The sequence below is a fragment of the Sciurus vulgaris genome, assembly GCF_902686455.1.
Source record: "Sciurus vulgaris genome assembly, chromosome: 1".
NCBI lineage: Eukaryota > Metazoa > Chordata > Mammalia > Rodentia > Sciuridae > Sciurus > Sciurus vulgaris.
This window is the reverse complement of record NC_136461.1, coordinates 100,196,540-100,217,508: the sequence shown is the minus strand read 5'-3', so window position 1 is coordinate 100,217,508 and position 20,969 is coordinate 100,196,540. Positions and strand designations below refer to the sequence as shown.

General features: G+C 32.2%; 1 protein-coding gene across 5 annotated transcripts in view; it reads right to left on the bottom strand.

The window, feature by feature from the left end:
• Positions 1-220: 220 nt before the first annotated feature.
• The window catches only part of CEPT1 (choline/ethanolamine phosphotransferase 1), a 37,093-nt gene continuing 16,344 nt past the window's right edge, over positions 221-20,969 (bottom strand). For 4 of the 5 annotated variants that reach the window (XM_079147862.1, XM_079147863.1, XM_079147864.1 and 1 more), the window contains exons 5-9: positions 9,513-9,597; positions 2,816-2,947; positions 2,207-2,365; positions 1,574-1,699; positions 221-997 (exon numbers count right to left, since the gene is read on the bottom strand). In XM_079147862.1, coding sequence (XP_079003988.1) covers positions 878-997; positions 1,574-1,699; positions 2,207-2,365; positions 2,816-2,947; positions 9,513-9,597 — 622 coding nt within the window. In that variant the 3' untranslated portion in view covers positions 221-877. Of the gene's footprint in view, positions 998-1,573; positions 1,700-2,206; positions 2,366-2,815; positions 2,948-9,512; positions 9,598-15,870; positions 15,956-20,969 lie in introns of all 5 variants that reach the window. The other variant, XM_079147861.1, reaches the window with a different exon arrangement.

The window sequence follows — 20,969 nt, the reverse complement described above, 5'->3', positions numbered from 1 at the left end:
GGTAATGACTGTAAAACAAAGAACCCATCAAAAGGGAAAATGAACGTAGTTCTCCTTCTATAAATAGTTTCTACAAGACAGGACTGTCACAGGACATAGTATGACAACACAGCTAACCAAATTTCCTTATTTATTAAAGAACAGAAATAAATTTTGCTTAAATTAAAAAAAAAAAAAACACATTAGTTTATCTTTCCACTGAATAAAACTGAGAAAAAGCTGGCTTTTAGATCATTTATTTATTTAAAAAAATAAAATGGATCGACAAAGTTACCACATTATTCTGCATGCTAATAAGATTTCCCAAGCCCACGAGAGATACCATTTCTTGAGCAATAAAAAAATTACATCCTCAACAATGTGAAGATAGGAAACCTTTCAACCCAAATTCCAGGTCTTTATCACTCATCTCACCTCACAAGCTAGTGGGATGTATCTGTGTCACAAGCTGAGCTCTTTAGTAAAGAAAGCTTGAGAAGACACTAAACAAGGGTGTTACTAAAAGATGATAATTTGTTAAAATTATAAAACAACCATCTTTTGGCCTGCAAATATTCTACATTAGAAATCTCCACCACTGGGGACCTGCTCTCCATGACAATATTTTTCTGAATCCAGGATAATTACAAACACATGGCATTTTTTCCTGCATGCTTTCTTGGGCCAAACCCTGTATGATGACATGTACAATTTACAGGATGGGACTTGAAATTCCCATTCTCACACAGGATAGTTAGGGAGTGTTACCAGTAACAAAGAATAAAAGTTACATAACATTGATTATAAATTATATTTGTTCTTATCCACCCCCATTCTCCTTAATATGTTCAGATTCTTTCCTGCAGAAACCATGAGTTTCCTACATAACATCAACTAATTAATGATGATTAGAATGAGCTGTAGAGACCTTGATTCTGAAGACATGTATGTGCAGATGAGATGCAATCTGATTGCAAACACTGACACAGTAGCGGATCAAATCAAAGAAAGAGAAGACCTGGAAAGAAAAGGAATTGTTAGATTCTCAGCACCTGCTTAGACACTCCCTAAGTTTACCAAAAGGAAAGAGGAGTGGCCTCTGACTTTTTTCTCTGTTCAAATTCACCTTCAATTCTATACAATTTTGTAACTCAGTTTCCCCATGCTCTTTCCTTTCCACTAAGGATCAACAAACTCTTCAAGAGGAAATATTTTAAGTTTCATGGGCCATGTTGTCTTTTGTCAAAACTCTTCTACTCTGTCACTACAGCATGAAAGCAGCCACAGACAATACATAAAAGAATGGCTATGGCTTGGGTAAACAGGTTGTGGGCCCACAAGATATAGTTTGAATTTCTGGCTTACAGTCAGAAATTTGGAACTTATGAGTCCCAACATAGGCAGAACTAATAAAAATAATGTAAAAACAACAACAAAAAAACCAACTCAAATACAAATTCACAAGGAATTTTCACTAGTAGATTTCTGGCATTCCCAATTATTATAATTCTATGATTCTATAATTCAGGAGTGGCCCACTAAAAACAAAAAACAAGGAGCTCCAAATCATGAAATAAGACAGTAGAATACCTACCAGGGCAATCCAAAGTACAATATATTCATCAATAAAGCTGTTAAAATACTGGTCCAGAAACAAAAGTGCTGGACCTATGAAAGCTGTATCATGCAAATGCATTTCACTTTTCGTCATGTGTGCAACCTATGAATAGAACAAAATGAATGATGTAGGCATTTTCATATTAGAGCAACTGGGAGCAACATGGTTAATCAGTACTGTGCTCACACAGAGTTTCAAAAATTATTTAGCAATAGTTGTTGAATTTCCAAAACTAAAAACTCATCAATGTGATGTGTGAGAAGGAAAGGAATTTACCATGTCAACTAAGCAAAAAATGCTTTTTCCAAAAAGACTTAACTTGAGCATCCAGATTGAAGACAATGCACTGCAGAGTGCAGATAAATTGACCAACTAAATTATAACAGTGCAGAGAACGGTGGGAAAGTTGTAGATGTTCTAAGAACTTCTAGTAATCTCAAATTGTAGCTTCACAAAAGAGCAAAAATAGCTTCCATAATGATGTCAAAAGAGGATTTTATTGTAAACTCTAATCTGCTTATTAGGAAGCTATAAAATAAAAACAAGGAACATAAAACCAAAGTAAGATGAAAGTTAAAAACAAAACAAATAAAAAGTTGAGGTGCTTACCACAAGCTTATTTGTAATTTTAGCTGATACAAAACCAAATGTCAATATATAAAGACAGGGATGCTTCTCAAAAAGCTGAACTGCTGATTTCTTGTAGATCATTACAGCTAATGCAATCACTGATCCAATATGGAGAAAAGGAGAAAGGACACTTGTTCCCTGTAAAGAGTGAAGAGAAGCATTAAGGGTAGTATTCAATGCTCATCAGATACCACATGGATCTATCATAAACAAGTTCATTTCAAACTTTCTAGGACTGCATGGTGCCTGACAGTCAATGATTTCTATAAACTGAACATTGGAAGAGCTAATGAAAAGCAGCAGCAAGAATGGTAAGGAATGAACTCAGGATTTCATTTAACAGGTCAGGCTTATTTTTTTTTAAAAGCAAGTCATACTTTCTAAAAGTGTGCATGCACAAAAACATGCACATATAAGCATTTAAATGTAAGTATGTATGTATAAAACTGAAAAATTTTGGACATTTTTTTAAGGCTAAGTAGAAATACTAAATTAACAAATGATTTTATGTACTTCAAATGAAAAACAAATTGACCACAAAACCAAGTCCTAGTTTGGAAATCAACAGAAATCTAAAGATATACTCACTGCTATGGTTGATCCATTTTTGCCAACACCACCTGTGAAGATTACACGGAAGTAATTTGTACAGGAAAATATGGTCCCTGCTACAGTACAAAGTGCAGGAAAAATTTTCATTTGAATATTCAGCACTGGAATCTTTAATAGGTAGAGAGAAAGAACAATTAAAATACATACAAACTAAAATAAACTACAAATATTTGATTCATATTCCCAAATATTCTTCATTCCCTCCAGTTTAGTTAATACTTAATGGGCATTTTCTTCTCTTCTTCATTATAAGCAATATGACACGTCTCAAGAGATGAGGGTGTATAAAAATTAACTTACTTCTGACACCCATAAAAATGGATTCAATTTTATTAATCTGTGTCATAGGCTAATGTTCCATAAAAGGGGTGTGCCTTGTCTTTTTCTTTGTGTATTTTTAAAATTCTTCCTTCAACCCGTAGTACATCCCTCATTATAGTAGGGACATATAGAGCATAAAAGAATAGAAATATTTGCAACTAGATTTTAAAATACACAAAGTAGAGAATGGAGGAGAAAGAGTTCTATTTGGAAGAGTTCCCAACTCCAAATTGTTAAGATATAGACAGGTAGTAAAAGCTGAGGGCAACTGAGATGGCATGCCTTTGCAGAAGAAAAACAAAAAACAAAAAACAAAACCTTGTCAAGCAAATCCAAAGAGGTATGGCTCTACAATCACATCTTAATTTTTAACATATTAGGTTTACTTTTCATAAAAGTAAATAACATTGTTATGGTACTGTATACTGAAAATGTGTATTGATTTACCTAAAGTGGGGGTTGCTGGGTAGATTGATAACACGCACTTAATCTTCCAAGAACAATATGTGTCATTTAAAAGGAAAGATATTTGCACTAAACTTTTAAAATCATTTAAGATTCTCTTTATTGCATTACTCCTTTAGTTCTCCTGGTTTCAAAATTTGTCTAATATTGATGAAAAAGAAACCAAGAGTAAGATAAATGATACATTTCAATAACAGAAACAAATGATTATGGGAAAAAGATTCCAAAAGCCCAATGGTTTGATAGGCAATGAGTTCTTAAAATAAAAACCTTTTTTTTTTTTGCAGTACTGGGGATTTAACCCAGGTGTCCTCTACTGCTGAGCTACATTCCTAACTCTTTTTATTTGATATTTAGACAGGTTCTTGCTAAGTTGCTGAGGCTGGCCTCTAATTTGCAATCTTCCTGCCTTGGCCTCCCCAGTAGCTGGGATTATAGGCACCTGGCTTAAAATATTTTAATTAAGGCTATTTATATCTTTCAGGGCTGTCATCTGCCTACACTTTTAAAATCAAATAGGAAATAGGACATTTTTCATTTATTTTTCTTTATTTTTGTATATGTAAAACCCTAGTAAAACTGACAAAAATAAATCTTAATGTTGGATACTCCATTTCTTTAAAACTCTGAAGAGCTCACTTTATTTACAATACTCTATTACTTCTTGCAAAACTACAGCACTAAAAAAAAATTGAAATGAACTGTTCAAATCTCAAGTTGTACCATAGCAGTGTTTAATTTTCTAAAATGAAATAGGTCAAGCTAAAATCAAGTCCAGAACTTTATTGTGCTTCCCAAGTGGTCCTATTCCTTCCCTAAATGATATCTAATCCCGACAGCTCAAGTTCAAAACTTGTTTCCAATAAAGGAGAAAACAACACCATGGTTGCTTTGAACTCTAAGGGATTTTTTTCTGCTCTTGTTCAGAAAACTGGGGACATTACGATCTAAATCTGATGCACCTGGATGTAACTCAGTACTTTGGCTAGACCCCTAATTCCCAGTATCTTCTGCACCCCTCCCACATTTTTCCTTCCATAGAGGCAAAGGACCTCTCTGGCAAAGGGGGAAATACTACACTTGGCCACATTCCAAAAGAAGCAGAGCATTTCTTCATTACAGGGGCATCCCTGCACTATGGCCAGAGTATCTGAGTGAGTGCCAGCTGTGTATAATAGTTATCTGTATCGCAATGGAACTGATAAAGCATCCTAACCGTATTTACAATTGGTGAACCTGCTTTAGGACCATGGAAATTGTTGCCCTTTGAAAGAAGAAAAGAAGAAATACAAACATTAGAAAAGCCACACAAATTAGTACATGGCTTGGATTGTAAAGTAAGCAAGCTAAGATGTAGGAGCAAAAAATCATAAACATTTTTAGGGTTCTCAATTACTTCTATTACATATGTTAGTTATATAACCAAAATATAAGCTCTTGAGTACAGGATTTTGTTTGAATTGATTTATGTACTCTCTCTAGAGCCCTAGTTATTGTAGATGCCTAATTTTTATTTGTTGAATGAAGATCAAGATCTTTTCCCTTTCTCTTATGTATGTAGAATTCCTGTTTTGGGAGTATATTATGAAACAACTTGCTTCCACATTAAAAATGAAAAAGGAAGTTAGCTATATGCATAGAAAAAAAGAGGCAAAATAATGGGAAAGATGGAGTCAGAGGAATCCCTAGTCTTACCAGGTAATTCTTTAAAAACTGGCACCAACTGAACCACTTCTAAAATATACTAGAGTTCCATGTTGCATTTTCACCCAACACTCAAGATTAAGGAGGGTGGGTACATTCTGTCTTTTCCTCCTGTCACAAAGGGTGGGGACATTCTGTCTTTCCCAATCTTTCTTTTTCTGTCATCATCTTACTGGAATTCATCAAAGGTGGCCAAGGTGCAGCTACTCCAGAAAAAGGCAAAGAGCTGTACTGGAAACCTTATCTCAGTCCTGCCTGAAGTTATGGCAGTCTTTAAGACTTGGGAAGATCAAGAACTCTCTTGGGCTATAGTGTCTGTTTAATAGCCAGGGGAAAATCTTCTGGACTCATGGCATGAAATAATGCACTCAAATTATATGAATCAAATGTAATTCACTTTTTAAAAGGTTAGAGATAAGAAAAAAAAACTTAAATTTTCAGCACCTTTAACAGATTACATGGACATGTTTAAGTTTGACAATTTGGATGAATACAGATTATTATCAGTTATTAACTATTAATCTTGTTTCCTTATAATAAAATGTTCTTATAGATTTTGTAGATTTCAGTAAAAATAGAAAAAGCATAATTTTTAGATACTTTCTTCCAAAGAATGTAGTAATGCCTGTTTGCAATTCACTTTAGTATTAGTGAGTTTCATCAAATACAGTCAATGTTAACATAATTGTTTAAGAAAAACTACCATGTCTGAATTATTTAAGTGGAAGGGTACTTTTTAAATTTTTAGTTGAAGAATGAGAAACAAATAATTTATACTACATATCAAGGCTTTTGGTCTTTCAGGATACCAAATGATCCTGAAACTTCACTTGTTGTAAAACCCAGTTGCTTAAACTGAATTCCAAAAGATTTACTGCATATTTAATCAACTATTACATTTAAGAGAATCAAAAATCAGTGAAAATAACCGTAAGTGGACTGTATTTAGGTCTTTTTCAAAGTGACGATTCTTTCTTTCTCTCCCTATCTCAAAGGATGAGATGATACAAGATAGTTCCAAGAGTTTCCCAAAAGAAATATTATTTTGGGAAGAATAAACAAGATTATTTTTTTTGTTGTTGTTTGTTTCTTACAATGCATAAACAAAGCACTAACTTGTTCATGAAAACAACTTCTTTCCTTAAAAAAAACAAACCATTTTCCCCACCAACATTTGTTGTTGCTCGTGTTCTTGATAATTGCCATTCTGAATGGAGATGAAATCTTAGTTTTGATTTGCATTTCTCTAATTGCTAGATATATTGAACATTTTTTCATATATTTGTTGACTGTATATCTTCTTCTATGAAGTGTCTGTTCAGTTCCTTAGCCCACTTATTGACTGGGTTATTTTGTTTTTTTGTGTGTGTTTTTTGAGTTCTGTATATATCTACTGTCAGGTACAACTAATTAGAATACATAAAAAAAAAAAAAAAAAAACCCAAAAAACCAAACCAAACAAAAAACCAGGAAACTAGCAACAACCTATACTAACTTCAAAGTTTAATAAAAACCCATCTTTTTGGAGAAAAAAAGCAGCAAGAAATAGGGAATCCAAATACAGTAGATATAAACTGCTTACCTTGGCAAAATAGCTGATCTTCAGGAGTGAGTTTATGAAGATATTTGTACTGTTTTTGTTTGCTTTTACAATAAATGTGCCTTCTAAATATAAGTAGGAGCTTCTTAATTTAATGAGAATTTGGAAATCAATTTTATTGCCTCAATCTCGAGAGATGAAAATCTCATGTCTGAATCCTAAATAAATATCTTTTCTCTACTTTGGCACATAAAATACACTACATGTAGTAACTGTTTCTGAGCTAACAACACATTTCAAAACAGTATATTTAGTAAAGAATCATAAGCCAAGAAAAAGAAAAGAAAAAACAGTTATACAGGTTGAGCATTCTTAACCATAATATCCAAAATTGATGCTCAAAAAGATTTGGATTTTGAAGCAGTCCAGATTTTCTACTTCTGGATTGGGGATGCTCAACTACTTGAGTCTATGAAAATATTTGCTAAATCCCAAATAATCCAAAATCTGAAACCTTTCAGGTCCCAAGCATTTTAGATACTCAACCGAAGGAGTGGTCTGAGGTCAATTATGGAAGTCTTTGCTAAGAGTTGCTCAAAGAACACAAAACATTTCACCAACCCTTCAAATACTACTTCAAATACTATTACAGAAAAGTCAGGTCCTTCCCCTTGAGTTGAAAGATGCTAACAGAAGTACTAATGAAGCTAATAGAACAGGGGCTTGGGAATCTGTTTTTCTGTTGCAATCTAACCTCATTAATTTTGTTTGCATTGCTTGGCCCGGGAATTGCATTTCAGTCTTAAATCTATGGGTTTCACAGATAACTTCTAAAAATATATGATAAAAAGGATGATTATATTAATTACAAGATAGAATAAAATATTTGACCTTTTAAATAAACTGTTACATACATATACAGATTATATGAATAAAGTGTATACCTGAAGCAATTTACTGTCAGATGTTCCCATAAAACATAAGGCTATGTATACAATATGTGTATAGATAACTTCATATTAATAATGCTTCATGCATTTCCATATTTAAGAATTAGGTATATAAACCAGATGTTGCCTTGTTTTCAAAATCCCATTTTTTGATACCAGTATGCTGAAACTTCATAGGCAATTTATATATGAAGATATAATTTATATATGAAGATATATTCAAGATGTTAAAAGTAGTTTTTTGGGAAAAATTCTGGTACAAAACGTCTATGAAAATAATAATGAATATAGTCAAGTGGGGGTTGAGGAAGATTTAGGATTTATGATTTCAGGAAACCAAAATTTATTCTTTCTTCTAATAAGATTAAATTATTAATAAAACCCTACTTAATCTACTAAAATATTACAGTAATAAAATTCATATCTCTACATATAATCTCATAAGCCTATAGGGGCTCTATAATGAAATCTAAGATTTATGAATGATAGTATGTACATGAATGGTTTTAGAATTTTCTTGGTTGATGGTGAATTATTTTTATATCTTTATCTCCTCTCTCCTCATAACCTTCCAACAAAAGGCATGAAATAATTATTTCTGGCAATTAATAATTAAGGAAATGTGTCAGTTATACGTCCTGAAGCCCCTCATTTACTTTCATAAAGTGAGTTCAGTAAGGGAAAGTCTTGTTCAATGTATTTTCCCATATACTTTAAAATTAATCTTATTATTAAGAATTATGTTCATTTCATTTAGGCTTAGTAAATCTTTTTAGTAAGATTACAGCAAATAAATGATACTATTCTGGAGGGGTGGTGGTGGTGGTAGCCAGCAATTAACTGAGGATCAGGAAGTACAAACTACTTTGACCCAAATATGGCAAACTGTAGTTTGTAGGAGCAGCATCAGCTTTCATAGAGTGAATTCTATTTGATAGGCACTATTTTAAGTGTTTAACACACTAACTCATTCAATCCACAAAATAACTTTATGAGAAGAATACTATTATTGTCCTCATTTTGCTGAGGAGCAAACTAAACCATAGAGTTCCAAAATAGATTAATTTCACATAGTATGCAGTGGAACCTGGATCAAATAAGGGTAGCTTGATTCTAGAGCTTGTGTCCTTCACCCTATTATTATATTCCTTCTCTCGGAGGTTCACGTAAAAAATTTATGTTTGAAGAGTGGCTGTTTTTCTGGTCAGTCTGAAAATCAAGGTCATGGTTGGTTAATCTTGTAACACTAACTTTATTCAATACATATTTGTCCTCTTTTTTAAGCCAAAGTCAATTTACATTCCCAAATTTGTTATCTGGTTTTAAGCACATGATAGAAAAACTAGTGGACTGACATAGTTCAGCAGAAACAAAATGTCTAATTTAATCTTGTCACTGGTTAACTTGTTGCATTACCTAGTCTTTCCTAATATACAAAATGGGATGACCATAATGATTCAGATTCTCAAAGGATTCAAAATTAAAGCCCTGGAATAGACCTAATGTACTATATAACCCCAAGTAGGAAAATTCACCCTGCTCTCAAAAGAAGTTTGTGTCCTACTGTGTGCTGTGAATTTTTATTTTCAGGAAAAATTATTTTAAACATTACCTTTATTGAATTATCCCATATTAGAAAACACAAGCAAAGACAGCATGCATCACATGGGATATACAATGTGAACAAAGTTACCATAGATTGCCAAAAAGGTGGTCCTCCAATCACTGCCAGCAAATGCATGATTATTATGAAGATTTGCACTTCAGTCACATCAATTCTGATTAGGTACAAAAAGCCAAAAAAAGCAGAATTACTCAAAACAATTTCATGTTAATTACTTGCAAGCATAGCAGCATTCCTCTATCATGCACAATAGAAAAAAAAACCTCAAATATTGAAGAAAGGAGAAAAGGAGGTGTCAAAAATTTGTTATGCGCAAAATCATATAAAATCCAGTCTTTTAATTTAACTTGATGAAATTCACAGAGCAATAAAAACCCCTCCTTTCCAAAGGAAATTTCTGACTCAGTAAATCACTGAAGCTGGGTTTATAACTGTAGTTTAACCTTTCCCACCAGAAATTAAAAAAAAAAAAAAAAAAAAAAAGGAAAAACAGTGTTTGTTTAAATTTTGAGTATCAAGCAGAAGATTATATTGCAGTACTATATGATATAAAATCTTAAGTGCTTTGTAGTATCAAATGAGAGAAATGGTGAGCTTTAAAATTACAAATCCCTAAGACCTTAAAAAAATGTACTGTTCTTCAGATACATTCATTTAATGCCTGCCATGTTATAGATGTGAAAAAAACTTTCATCCAATTCTCAAATTCTTATTCTCACTAGGTTAACGACCTTCACATTTCTGGAAAGAAGATACTGAAAGAAGCAAAGAAGTAGCTTTGAGATTGCTGAAAATGATCTTATAATCAAGAAGAAATAAACCTGGTGCAAAAAGAGGGTAGTAGAAATTAGAAGCCTAAAAGTATGGGGGGAAAAAAAAAAGAAATATGGGCAAAACAGTTGAGAAGCAAAGCATATGTTAGTGTTCTTTCCTTCTATAGACTAGCACTTTGTATAATCTTGATATTATTCTTAAGATTGCTGGATCCAAATGCTTTATGCCATTGAGAATTTATCCTACAGATATGCTTATTTATTAACCATGGTTATTCACTACAGATTTATAATAGCAAAAAGTTTTTTAAATTTCTCAATGAGGGAGTGGCTATATAAATTGATATTTCCATATAATAGAATACTTTGTAGCTTTCAGAGAATGGAGAAGAGCAGTTCCCTAAATATCCATATGGAAAAATAGCAAACATACATTAAGTGAAAGAAAGTTGCTGAATGTACGAGACAATTTTTTGTGTCAAAAAGGGAGAAAAATAATATTCTTTTATTTTTACCAGTAAATACATAAAACATTTCTGGGAGGATATATTACAAACTAAGAAAAGTGGTTACCTATTAGGTAGGACAGTATAGGAACTAGGCAGTTGAGAGATAAGGATGTGAAGGATATTTTTCACTGTATACCTTTTTATAGTGTTTGTTTTTCAACCAAGTGAATAATTAAGTTACTAAAAAAAGTAACTATTTTAAGTCTAAGAAAAGCAAGTATCAACAACAAGGGGGTTCAATTTCCACATTTCTAAAACTGATACTTAAAACAGATAACCTATAATGTGTACTTAAGATATGTAAGCTTTCAAGCCCATAAAAGATAGTTGGGTTGAAACCAGTCTCTTGAAACTAAAAAAAAACAAAAAACAAAAAACAAAAAAAATTACCTTTGATCAAAAATATTTTCAATAGTCTTATTTAGCTGCAAACAAATAGTGATGTAGTTATCTTGTTATACACACTTATTGAAAAAAAAAAAAGATGGACTGAATTAGGCTAAAAAGAATCTGTAGAGCTGACCTGGTGAGTGGTGTTGCCAATAAGGGAAATTACACTCAGTAGCAGACTCAGGAGACTAAGCAGGTAGGTGTCAAAGATGATCGATTCTGTCTTGGGTGGAGAAAGGCAGACATCTTACAACATTTTTTCTGGACATATGAAGCAGCCTTTTGGAAGGGGAAGGGCCAGAAGTATAGAATTATAAAATAAAAATGGAGGGAACCTCATGCAATTAATCTTTGTATTGTGGATGAATATAAAAGAGAAAAGGAAACATGAAAGATCTTTACAAAGTCTCAAATTGGGATTCTTAGGGAATGATCTGTGGACTAGCATGTTTCAAATTTTGGAAGACAGAATTTTATAAACTATTCAGATACTGTCCTGGTATTTAGTTCAACATGTCTTAATGTTAGGAAAGAGGGCCAAGGAAAACTTACCAGTTGGTAGATAGTTAGGAATATTTTTTCTTATTTGCTTATCAGAATTAGAGTAACCCTCTTAACTTCTAGGCTGAGCTCCTCTGCTCTGAATCAGGAGAGCTGCCTATCATCACTTCTGAAGTGTGGCTTTAATCTTTACTATGAATGAAAAAGAGTGCAGTGTGAAGCTATTCTCAGTGATGGGAACTGAAGCTAGCTGAGAGACAGGTGGAAGAAATGATGAATAGAAGAGCTAATGATTCTGTTTAGAAGAAAGTAGTAACCTGACAGTTTGTTTTGCCACCTGTCCACTAAGAAGTCTCTGAGTGTGGGCTCAATTTACTGTACTGCTTATTAGGAGCAGGTTCATTTTAATTTTTTTGGCCATGTGGGAAAAACATCTAGAAGGCAGAATATGATATGTAGGCAGGAATTTGGAATTTCTGTATTCACTTCCTTTTATTATTACAATTTAAAAAATAGAGAACCATGGGTGATAATATTCCCAAATGTTGGGATATTCTTTAAAAAAAAAAAATCAAAGAAGCTTACCACTACTACTACAACAAGGGAAGGGGAGAACTCTTCAAGACCTTAGGGGTATGTGGTATAAAGAACACCCCAAACAACTATGATTTAAAAACAAAAATGGAAAAAAAGGTCTTTCATCTACAGCATTCGATTTCTATAGCATAAAATTTTGGAGGGAAAAAGCATAATTTTCTTTACTTATGAAGATGTCTGAACTGCTTTAAAATAATTTCTTACTTCTACTTAATTTTAATGTGAGCTGTAAAAGGACAAAAATAATTCCTTCAATGGTTATAGACAACCCATAATTTAAATTCTGGTCAGAACATACTTAGATTACTACAAGCCAGAAATAAATATTGTTCTGGTTCTGATGGTTATCACAAGAATAAAAAAAGTAAAAAGCAAACCAATTGTGAAGCCTGAGCACTCCATCCTTCTAACAGGGAGGTTGTAAGTATGGCAGTCCAAGGTCAAAATAGCCTTGAAGATTGAACTTCTAAGATCAGCCATTCCTTAAAACAATACTACTGGTCTGCTGATTAAGATATAAAGAGAACAAACTGTCCTTAAATGAAGGAGTAATTTCAACTTCTAAACAAGGAATCTCAGGGGGCATTCATCACCACAGGAAGGTGGCTTAGAAATCTCACTGATGAAGACAGTGATTACATCAGAAGTATAAAATAGCCTTTAAAAGTGATATAGGAGGGGATGCAACAACTCCAAACTAAGTTAGCTAACTGTAAGATTTCTGTTTTTCTCAGTGCTGGGGACTGAGCAGGCAGGTGCTCTACCACTGAGGTATATACCCTGAGCCCCTGATTATTTTCCAAGTCTTATGTTCTGTGAGAACTAATAAGCACCTTAATCATCTTTTTGCAGAATTTTTAATGTCTTTTCCCTCTAAAAATTATGGGATAATCTACTCTTCTTCTACACCTGACACAAGCATTTAAAGATATACTAGCAGTTAATTTAGAAGCAAAAGAATTTCTGTTAAACTACATATAATAAACATAATTGTTATAATATGGATTGACTATTAGTTTGGTTAACATAAAATATGTTGTAGGGATAAATTCACAATGTCAAAGAAACCCTGGTTGGTACAATTTGACTTGTGAGTTTTTGTTAAAAAGAAGTCTTTTGCTTAAAAAGTCATTAGTTTTGAAGGCATCTAGGAGTGAATTCAAGGTTAAGACTACTATTAACTACAGCATTTGTTTATTTATAAATGGATCTGAATTTCCAGGCAATTTGTGAATAACCAGAGCATGGCATTCATTACATACTTTACCAGAAATACTATGGGCAGGGTGAAGTGTTAGCAACTGAAAAGAATATTAGTCTACAAATTCATCATACTGTCTTTCAATATTTTGTTTTCTATCCTTGATAAGGGATAAACTAGCAATGACTATCTTTGATCAGTGTTAATTAACCATACAGCTGAGTGGTAACTTAGTCTTTTTAATTCAAGTGTTTATAGAGAAAACAGACAAATCTAAGTGTCTGTTTTTGAAATAAGCTGAATTATTAAAAACCATATTATCTACCACAAGAATTACTTTATGGATCGTAAGATTTTTTGAAGACTAAAAGCAAAAGTCCATTGAATAACTTTGATAAAGAGGAGAAAAATATAGCCTAAAGCTAGAACAAGTTCTTGAACAGAAGGATTAGAGTGTAGGTCTAATTTAAGGGGCAGCTTATCCTCATCATTTTTGGAAACCACAAAAGGAGAGTACTCTCACCTCATTTAGTAACAATCCTGGAGTCAAAGGAATCATGAAGAAATATGCAAACTATTGGGAATTACTAACAAAGGTCTTTAAATTAATATAATAATAACAAAGACTTATTATGTACCAAACACTGTAGTCACCAGCATATTACATTTTCAGCACTTCTCATCTTCACAACTATCCTAGTAGGTAGGAAATATCATAGTTTATACATGAAGAAATTTAGTCAGAAAAATTAAAGACTTTTCCAATGTTACAGAGAAAATAAGAGGCAGGATCTTGAAAGACATTGGAAGTGCTGGTCCTAAGTTTTTAGTCTGCCAATCAACTGGGGCAAATATATATATATATATATATATATATATATATATATATATATTTTTTTTTTTTTTTTTTTTTTTTTTTTTACTTGCTATTGATAAGATATCTATACATTTCAGGATGATACTTCTGTATTCTAACACAATTTTACCAGAGGTGTTAGAATATAACAGGCAGTAGCTGATAGAAAGTTTAAATGCCAGTAAGTTAAATTCATTTAGAAACAAATTAGTAAGATAGGGTATTCTGTTATCATAAACAGGATAAAAATAATAGTCAACATTCTGGCAATCTCATTAAGATAACTGGTGAGCATAATCAACAAAAAACAAAACAATCTATCAAAAATTATAAATCTAGACAATTTTAATGAGCATAAAGCTGCAGGTCTTTGGAGAAAGTACTAGAGACAGGGTCAGGGTAAAGAGAGGATAAAGACACATATTGAACTATGTACATTATTTTACCCTATAAGTGAATCCCATAAATAAATATGTAAATATATTGAAAATTCAATTGGAAATGGCTTTGGTTTTGCTCCTAGAACGTCTATAGTAGTACTCAGTATTCTCCATATTCCAAGTTTATTTTGAAAAAAGATGTAGAATATCCCTCACTATTAAAGTGCTTGCATTTCTTTTTAGGGGAACCAGGGAACTTATGTAGGAAATTTAACAAAGTTCTGTATTGTGGGAACGATCTGTCAAGTTTTCATATGGATAATTCCTTAACATTCTCTGAAATGCAAAACAAATTGAATGTAGGCTCTTTGTTTTTACTTGTAAATAACCTTTCACACTAAAGTATGTAGGCTTCTGGATTTTTTTAATGAGAAAATATATCCTAACAAATATTTTTGAACTTCTAAAAGTCTGAAGGTCAAAAATTACATTTCTAATATGAGAGAAAAACAATATATTACACATAGCACTTCTTTAGGGAAATAAGTATTTACTAAAAAATAAATGAAAGAAGAAGATATTCAAAGGATGACTATAGTGACACGAAGAGCTAAGGCTATTTAATTTGAAAGCGCAACTAAGGGAGGAAAACATTAAATAAAACAAATAGAAATGAGAATAGTTTCTAGCAAAATTTTTTATAATACCAAGATCATTGTTAATATAAGCTGAAGAAACAGAATGCTTAAAGGATATGCTAAAGAAGTTAAGAAAATAAGCAGAATCTTTCCTACTTTAATATTGAGTTCTTTGAATTTATTTATCTAAGAAAAACTCTGCTTTGTTTTCAAAATAGAAATACCAAAAAAACCAAAAAACATAAACCCCCCTACACCCAAAATATATCTAATGGTGGAAAGGTATTTGTTTTAAAAAGTATTACATAGAGTAAAAATAACATTAGTCATAATAGGTAAGTGGAAGAGAGAACTGGGTTTAGCATCAAATCATCAGAAATATGATTTTCAAAATTTTTTTATATTAATAGGGTGGATTTTTATTGCCCTATTATGTATTAATATTATTTGATCTATAATAATTTGTAAAATATCACCAGGAAGATTTTTTATTTTTTAATTATCTGTGCATGACAAAGGTGCTGTCTTAATTATTGAGTTCACACATTGTTCATCAGACAGCATGAATATTCTAGCAGTTACCGTGATGTTCCAGAACCAAGGCCCCAGGGTTCCTGTGAGGAGCTGGCATGTTATAACTAGGATCTGGGACTCTGTAACATCAAATCTATGCATAGGGAAACAAACATTTCAAAATACTTTATTGAGAGCTTTTGCTAAAGAGCCTTACTAAAAGAGGTAACAAAACAGCATCCTCCTTATAAAGACACCTAAAAATTCAAGAATACAATTTACACTCTAGTGTACCATCCTTATGCAAAAATATTTCTTATCCAAATAAAATTAGTAGAAAAATTTAAAGAAATTAAAAGTGTAACACACTGAAAAAATGACTTGTAGGTTGGCAGTTGGAAATACTAGTCCTAAAAACAGTCAAATCACCATTACCTAGGAATAGCCAATACTACTTGCCAAATAATTACACTATGACACAAGTCCCTTCAGTGTCAGAACCTATCTAGACTTCCCTGTAGATAGCAGTTACATTCCCAGCCTCCAGTTTCATTTTTATTCTCAGGGTTCAGAGATACCCAACATTACACAAAAGCATTTGGATTTAGTTCTAATTCACTATTTAATGAGGGATATGAGGTAATTTAAATGACAGTCTATGAGAACTGGTAAGTGCATTAATCATCTTCCCCAAATTTCTAATGTGCTTTTCCTTTCCCAAAAAAAAAAAAAAAAAAACAAAAAAAAAACAAAAAAAAAAACCTCCGGAGAATAATCTAACCTATTTTCTTCCCAGAGGTCCCAGTACACATATGATAAAACACTAATCTTTTACTATACTGCCCCAAACTTTATCATACTCCTAACTCTGCTATCTCAAAAAATTAGCAGATGCATGTGAAAAAAGTTGGAAAGAATTCAGTCTAGTGATTTCTTATCTTTTTAAATAGTTTTTAGTTGTGGATGGACATAATACCATTTATTTATTTACTTACTTACTTATTTAATGTGGTGCTGAGGATTGAACCCACTGCCTCACGCATGCTAGGCAAGGGTACTACCACTGAGCTACAGCCTCATAGTGGAATGATTTGTTTTTGGATATTGATAGAACAAAAATCAAATTGGCCATTTTCTTATCTTATTCCCTGATAATCTTTAGTAGAAAATCTTTCACTTTTCCTCCTTCTCTTGGGGAATTCCACACCACCATTCTATCTCTTTACTACACTGGATTAATTATTAGTGGTTAAAAAAAAAATCCAGTTCAATCACTGTATTTTGCAACACAGGTGGTAACAGAAAAAGAGTAGTTTAGAACAGGCTTCAAATAAAAACTACAAAAACCAAAATTAAGAATACAGGAATACTAATGACATAGAAGGATGTTTGTGATTTTACCTGATGACCAGAGAGCCCAAACTGCAATCTAGGACTTATAATAATACAAAAGGTTCTTGTAGAATATTATATGTAACAATTGATAAGTTAAGTGGACAGAGTGGGGGTCCAAATGAATTAATCTTGGCAGAGAAAAAACCTCACGGGGAAACTAGAAACTCAAAGGAAGATTTTTAATATTTAATTATTCATGTGATGAATCTTAAAACACAAAAAGATATGCAGATTCTATACAGGTATTTGATAGCAGAGTTTCCTAATTCTTAAACAGAAAGTTATTACACAAGTTTTTTATTACAAGGAAGTCTTCAATTAATTATTCTTTAGAAAGTACTTGGATAAGAAGATAAACTATATTTGTTAAACTGCCAGTAGAATACACAGTTTACTGACTTTTTCAATTAACTATAGAAAGGAAAAAGTGGAATGTTATTTGCATAAATAGAAATAAATGTTCAGTGGTATGGTTTTTAGCTAATATGAAACCTTAGAGGCATGAATTGAAAAATTAAACATATTGTGAAGATCAATACACTACTATAAGCACACTAGAAAAAACATCTGTAAAATTAGTAGAGTCAGACTTATGAGGAGAAAGAAGCTCAGAGGTCATCTGCTTCAAAAATCTTATTTTAAAAATTAGGAAATGAAGCTTATGAAAGTTCTGAGCCTTGCTTAAGCTGACATAGACAAAATAATTTGCTGATAACATTTGAGTCAAGATACACTGAACTGAGTTCAATTTATCACAATTTCTTTTTTTCTCTTGAAAAGATAGAGTATTTTTCCTGAAATAATTTAAGCAAGAATTCTGCCTTTACAGTGTAGAAGATTTCTTAAGACCCATGTGTTAGTCTTATTAAAGGTTGCTTAGGGTTTCTAAGTATTTATTTATAAAAATGATTTTATATGTGCAAGTTATGAATTTAAAAATACCTAGATATAGAGGGTTTAGGACTTAAGTGTGGAAATGTGAACTCTCTCATTTTCTATACTCCACAATCACTTTTAAGAATATTTCATAAATGTTTAAAAATGAGCTTCGACTCATAATACTTATCTTCTTTTATCAACCCCATGCTTCCATAAGTTATCTAACCTCATTTCCCTCCCCAGTCTTTCACAGCTAGGTTAGGAAAGGCACTAAAGGCTAAATGAGATCTAGAAGACTCCAGTGAACAGTACTCATTTCTGTCAGGGCCCTACTTTTCAAACGTGTTAATATCAAATGAAAACAAGTGAAACAAAAATATTCTAAAATAAGATTCCTTATGTTCTTAAAGATATTTTCACTTTCCTCTAAGAAAGAGTAAGAAAAAGTGATTTTTAGAAATTTATTTAGTCAAGCTATATTTGAGAAATCATTTTGTTTCCTTTTTAATAAGTAAAATAAATTTTTACTTTATCCTCCATGTATATAAACTTTAGGTAAAATCAAAGTCTAAGCACATTTTAAAGACTTCTTAAGGAATATACTTATGTATTCTATAATCCTCCATTTCATTGATATTTTGATAAATATCTCCTTAAATGTAAAGCACTCACAGCATATTTCTATGAATGCTGTAGCCTGCTTTTAATTTAAAAAAGAAATTTAGTGTTGCTTTCTCTCTACCTGCTACTATAGAACTCCTTTGGTTTTGTTTCTTCAGCTATCTCACTCCCATAAATAATGCTCCTTCTCTCTGTTTTCAGTATTTTCCATCTCTTTTCTTATGTATGCTCAAAATATTTCATTGAAATTAAAAACCCTCCTTTCTTTCAGCTTATATTCTCTCCTCTAATCAATAGCTCTCTTCTTTTCATCACAGACACATATTACTAAGTAACATTATATTCTGTATAAGTAGTACTGTATTTATTTATTCTACTCACTACAATTTGGCTTCTACCCCACCATTATACAAAAACTACTATGGATGGCTCATACTGCCAAATTCAGTGTATATTTTCTGTCCTCATTTTGAGTCTTGCCAGCACTTAGAATTGTTCTTTTTTTTTGAATTGCATCCCTCTTCGTGTTTTTTCATTCTAGCATGCCTCCTACTCTGGCTATTCAATAATTTTCATGGGCTTCCTCTCTAAGTTTTCTGCTATTCTTATTCTCTTTGGATGCCTAACAACCACTACATACATTTTCTAGGTAGCTCATCCTTTATATAGTTCCTTTTCCTGGAGTCCCTTTTTCTACCTTCCATCCAATCACCCAAGGAGTCGTTCTAATTAATATCTGTGCTCTCATTCATTCCCTATACCCAGAGACTAAGTCTTACAGTTTCTACCTCTTAAGTCTTTCTCTAATATACTTATTCCTTTCTCTGCAAAAGCACTGATACTGTGTTAGTTCAGGCTTCGTCATCCTCATGTTAATTATGCTGAAGCCTTCTAATTGGTCTCTTTTTTTCTGTCACAGTCTACTCCAGTTTACTCTCTGCCATGTTGCCAGAGTGATCTTTCTAAAAGGTAGTTTTGTCATTTTCCACCTTTAGGCCTTGCAAAAGTTCCCTGCAGATTTGGGATAAAAGCCCACATTTCTTGGCAGAGCAGAGAAGGCCACCGATTTTCTGGATCTTTCCAGGTTTATCACCTGCTACTACCCCTGCAGGCATTTTATGATCCAACCATATGGATCTGTTTGCAGTTCTCTAAATACATAATTTCATCCTGGGAAAACAGAACAAGGGGAATTCTAAGTGTGATATCAAATTAATCCTACAAACACTATTTTTCTACTACTTTCATAGTTAATATTTTCTCCTTCCTTAAGTTCCCACACCATATGATTGGTGCTATGTTACTTAAAAGGGAAAGAGAATACATTAGGACTTGTTGGTAAATAAGCTTTCAAAATTAACTATGAGATTCAATTTGCAGTACCAAAAACCCGAAACAACAATGGTGTAAATAGGATCTATGACACTTAATTAAAATGGTTAACTATGAGATAATAATCAATGAAATATCAATTATGTGAAATCCAGATATAACAAATTCTACCATTTCTGAAAACAGTAGAAACACTAAAAATTAAAACTGAATTAAGACAAACCAATTGATCTTAGAGATCTACTATATTTGGTAGTTTTATCTAATGCAGAGAAAGACTATGAAAATATTATTTAAATAAATAAAGACTGGGAATAATACTGAGGAAAAAACAATTGTACATATTTTCAATTACTGATTCTTTTATATAAAAACTCTCCAATCTATTCCAAGCTCTGATCATTTTATAAACTGCTGATGGATACATACATAGATGTACTCTTCATCTGGATACTCATGTCTGCTGTCATATTTAATAATAAGGGTTCCACCTTAAGATGGGTCTTAAACACATTCTCTAGGCCCCTTAATTTTAAAATCATTCCAAGATATTTCTTTTAAATAGTTAACATCCAAAAGATTAGCAATTATTACGTTATTGTCATAAGGACATGTTAAGGTTAATAAATAAATTTAGGGAAAAAAACCATCAGAATTTGTAGTAAACAAGTGAATTTTTATATGTTGTCATTTTTTGCAAGGTCTAAAAAACTAAGTTTACTAAGGATCTAAAATTTTTTTTTTTAATTTTAGATGTTGATAGACCTTTATTTTATTCATTTATTCATATGTGGTGCTGAGAATCGAACCCAGTGCCTCACAAATGATAGGCAAGCACTCTACCACTGAGCTACAACCTCAGCCCAGGATCTAAAATTTTTAAAAAATCTATTAATGATTTATCTTTGAGACCAAGATGTTCTCTTGTTATCTGCCATCAG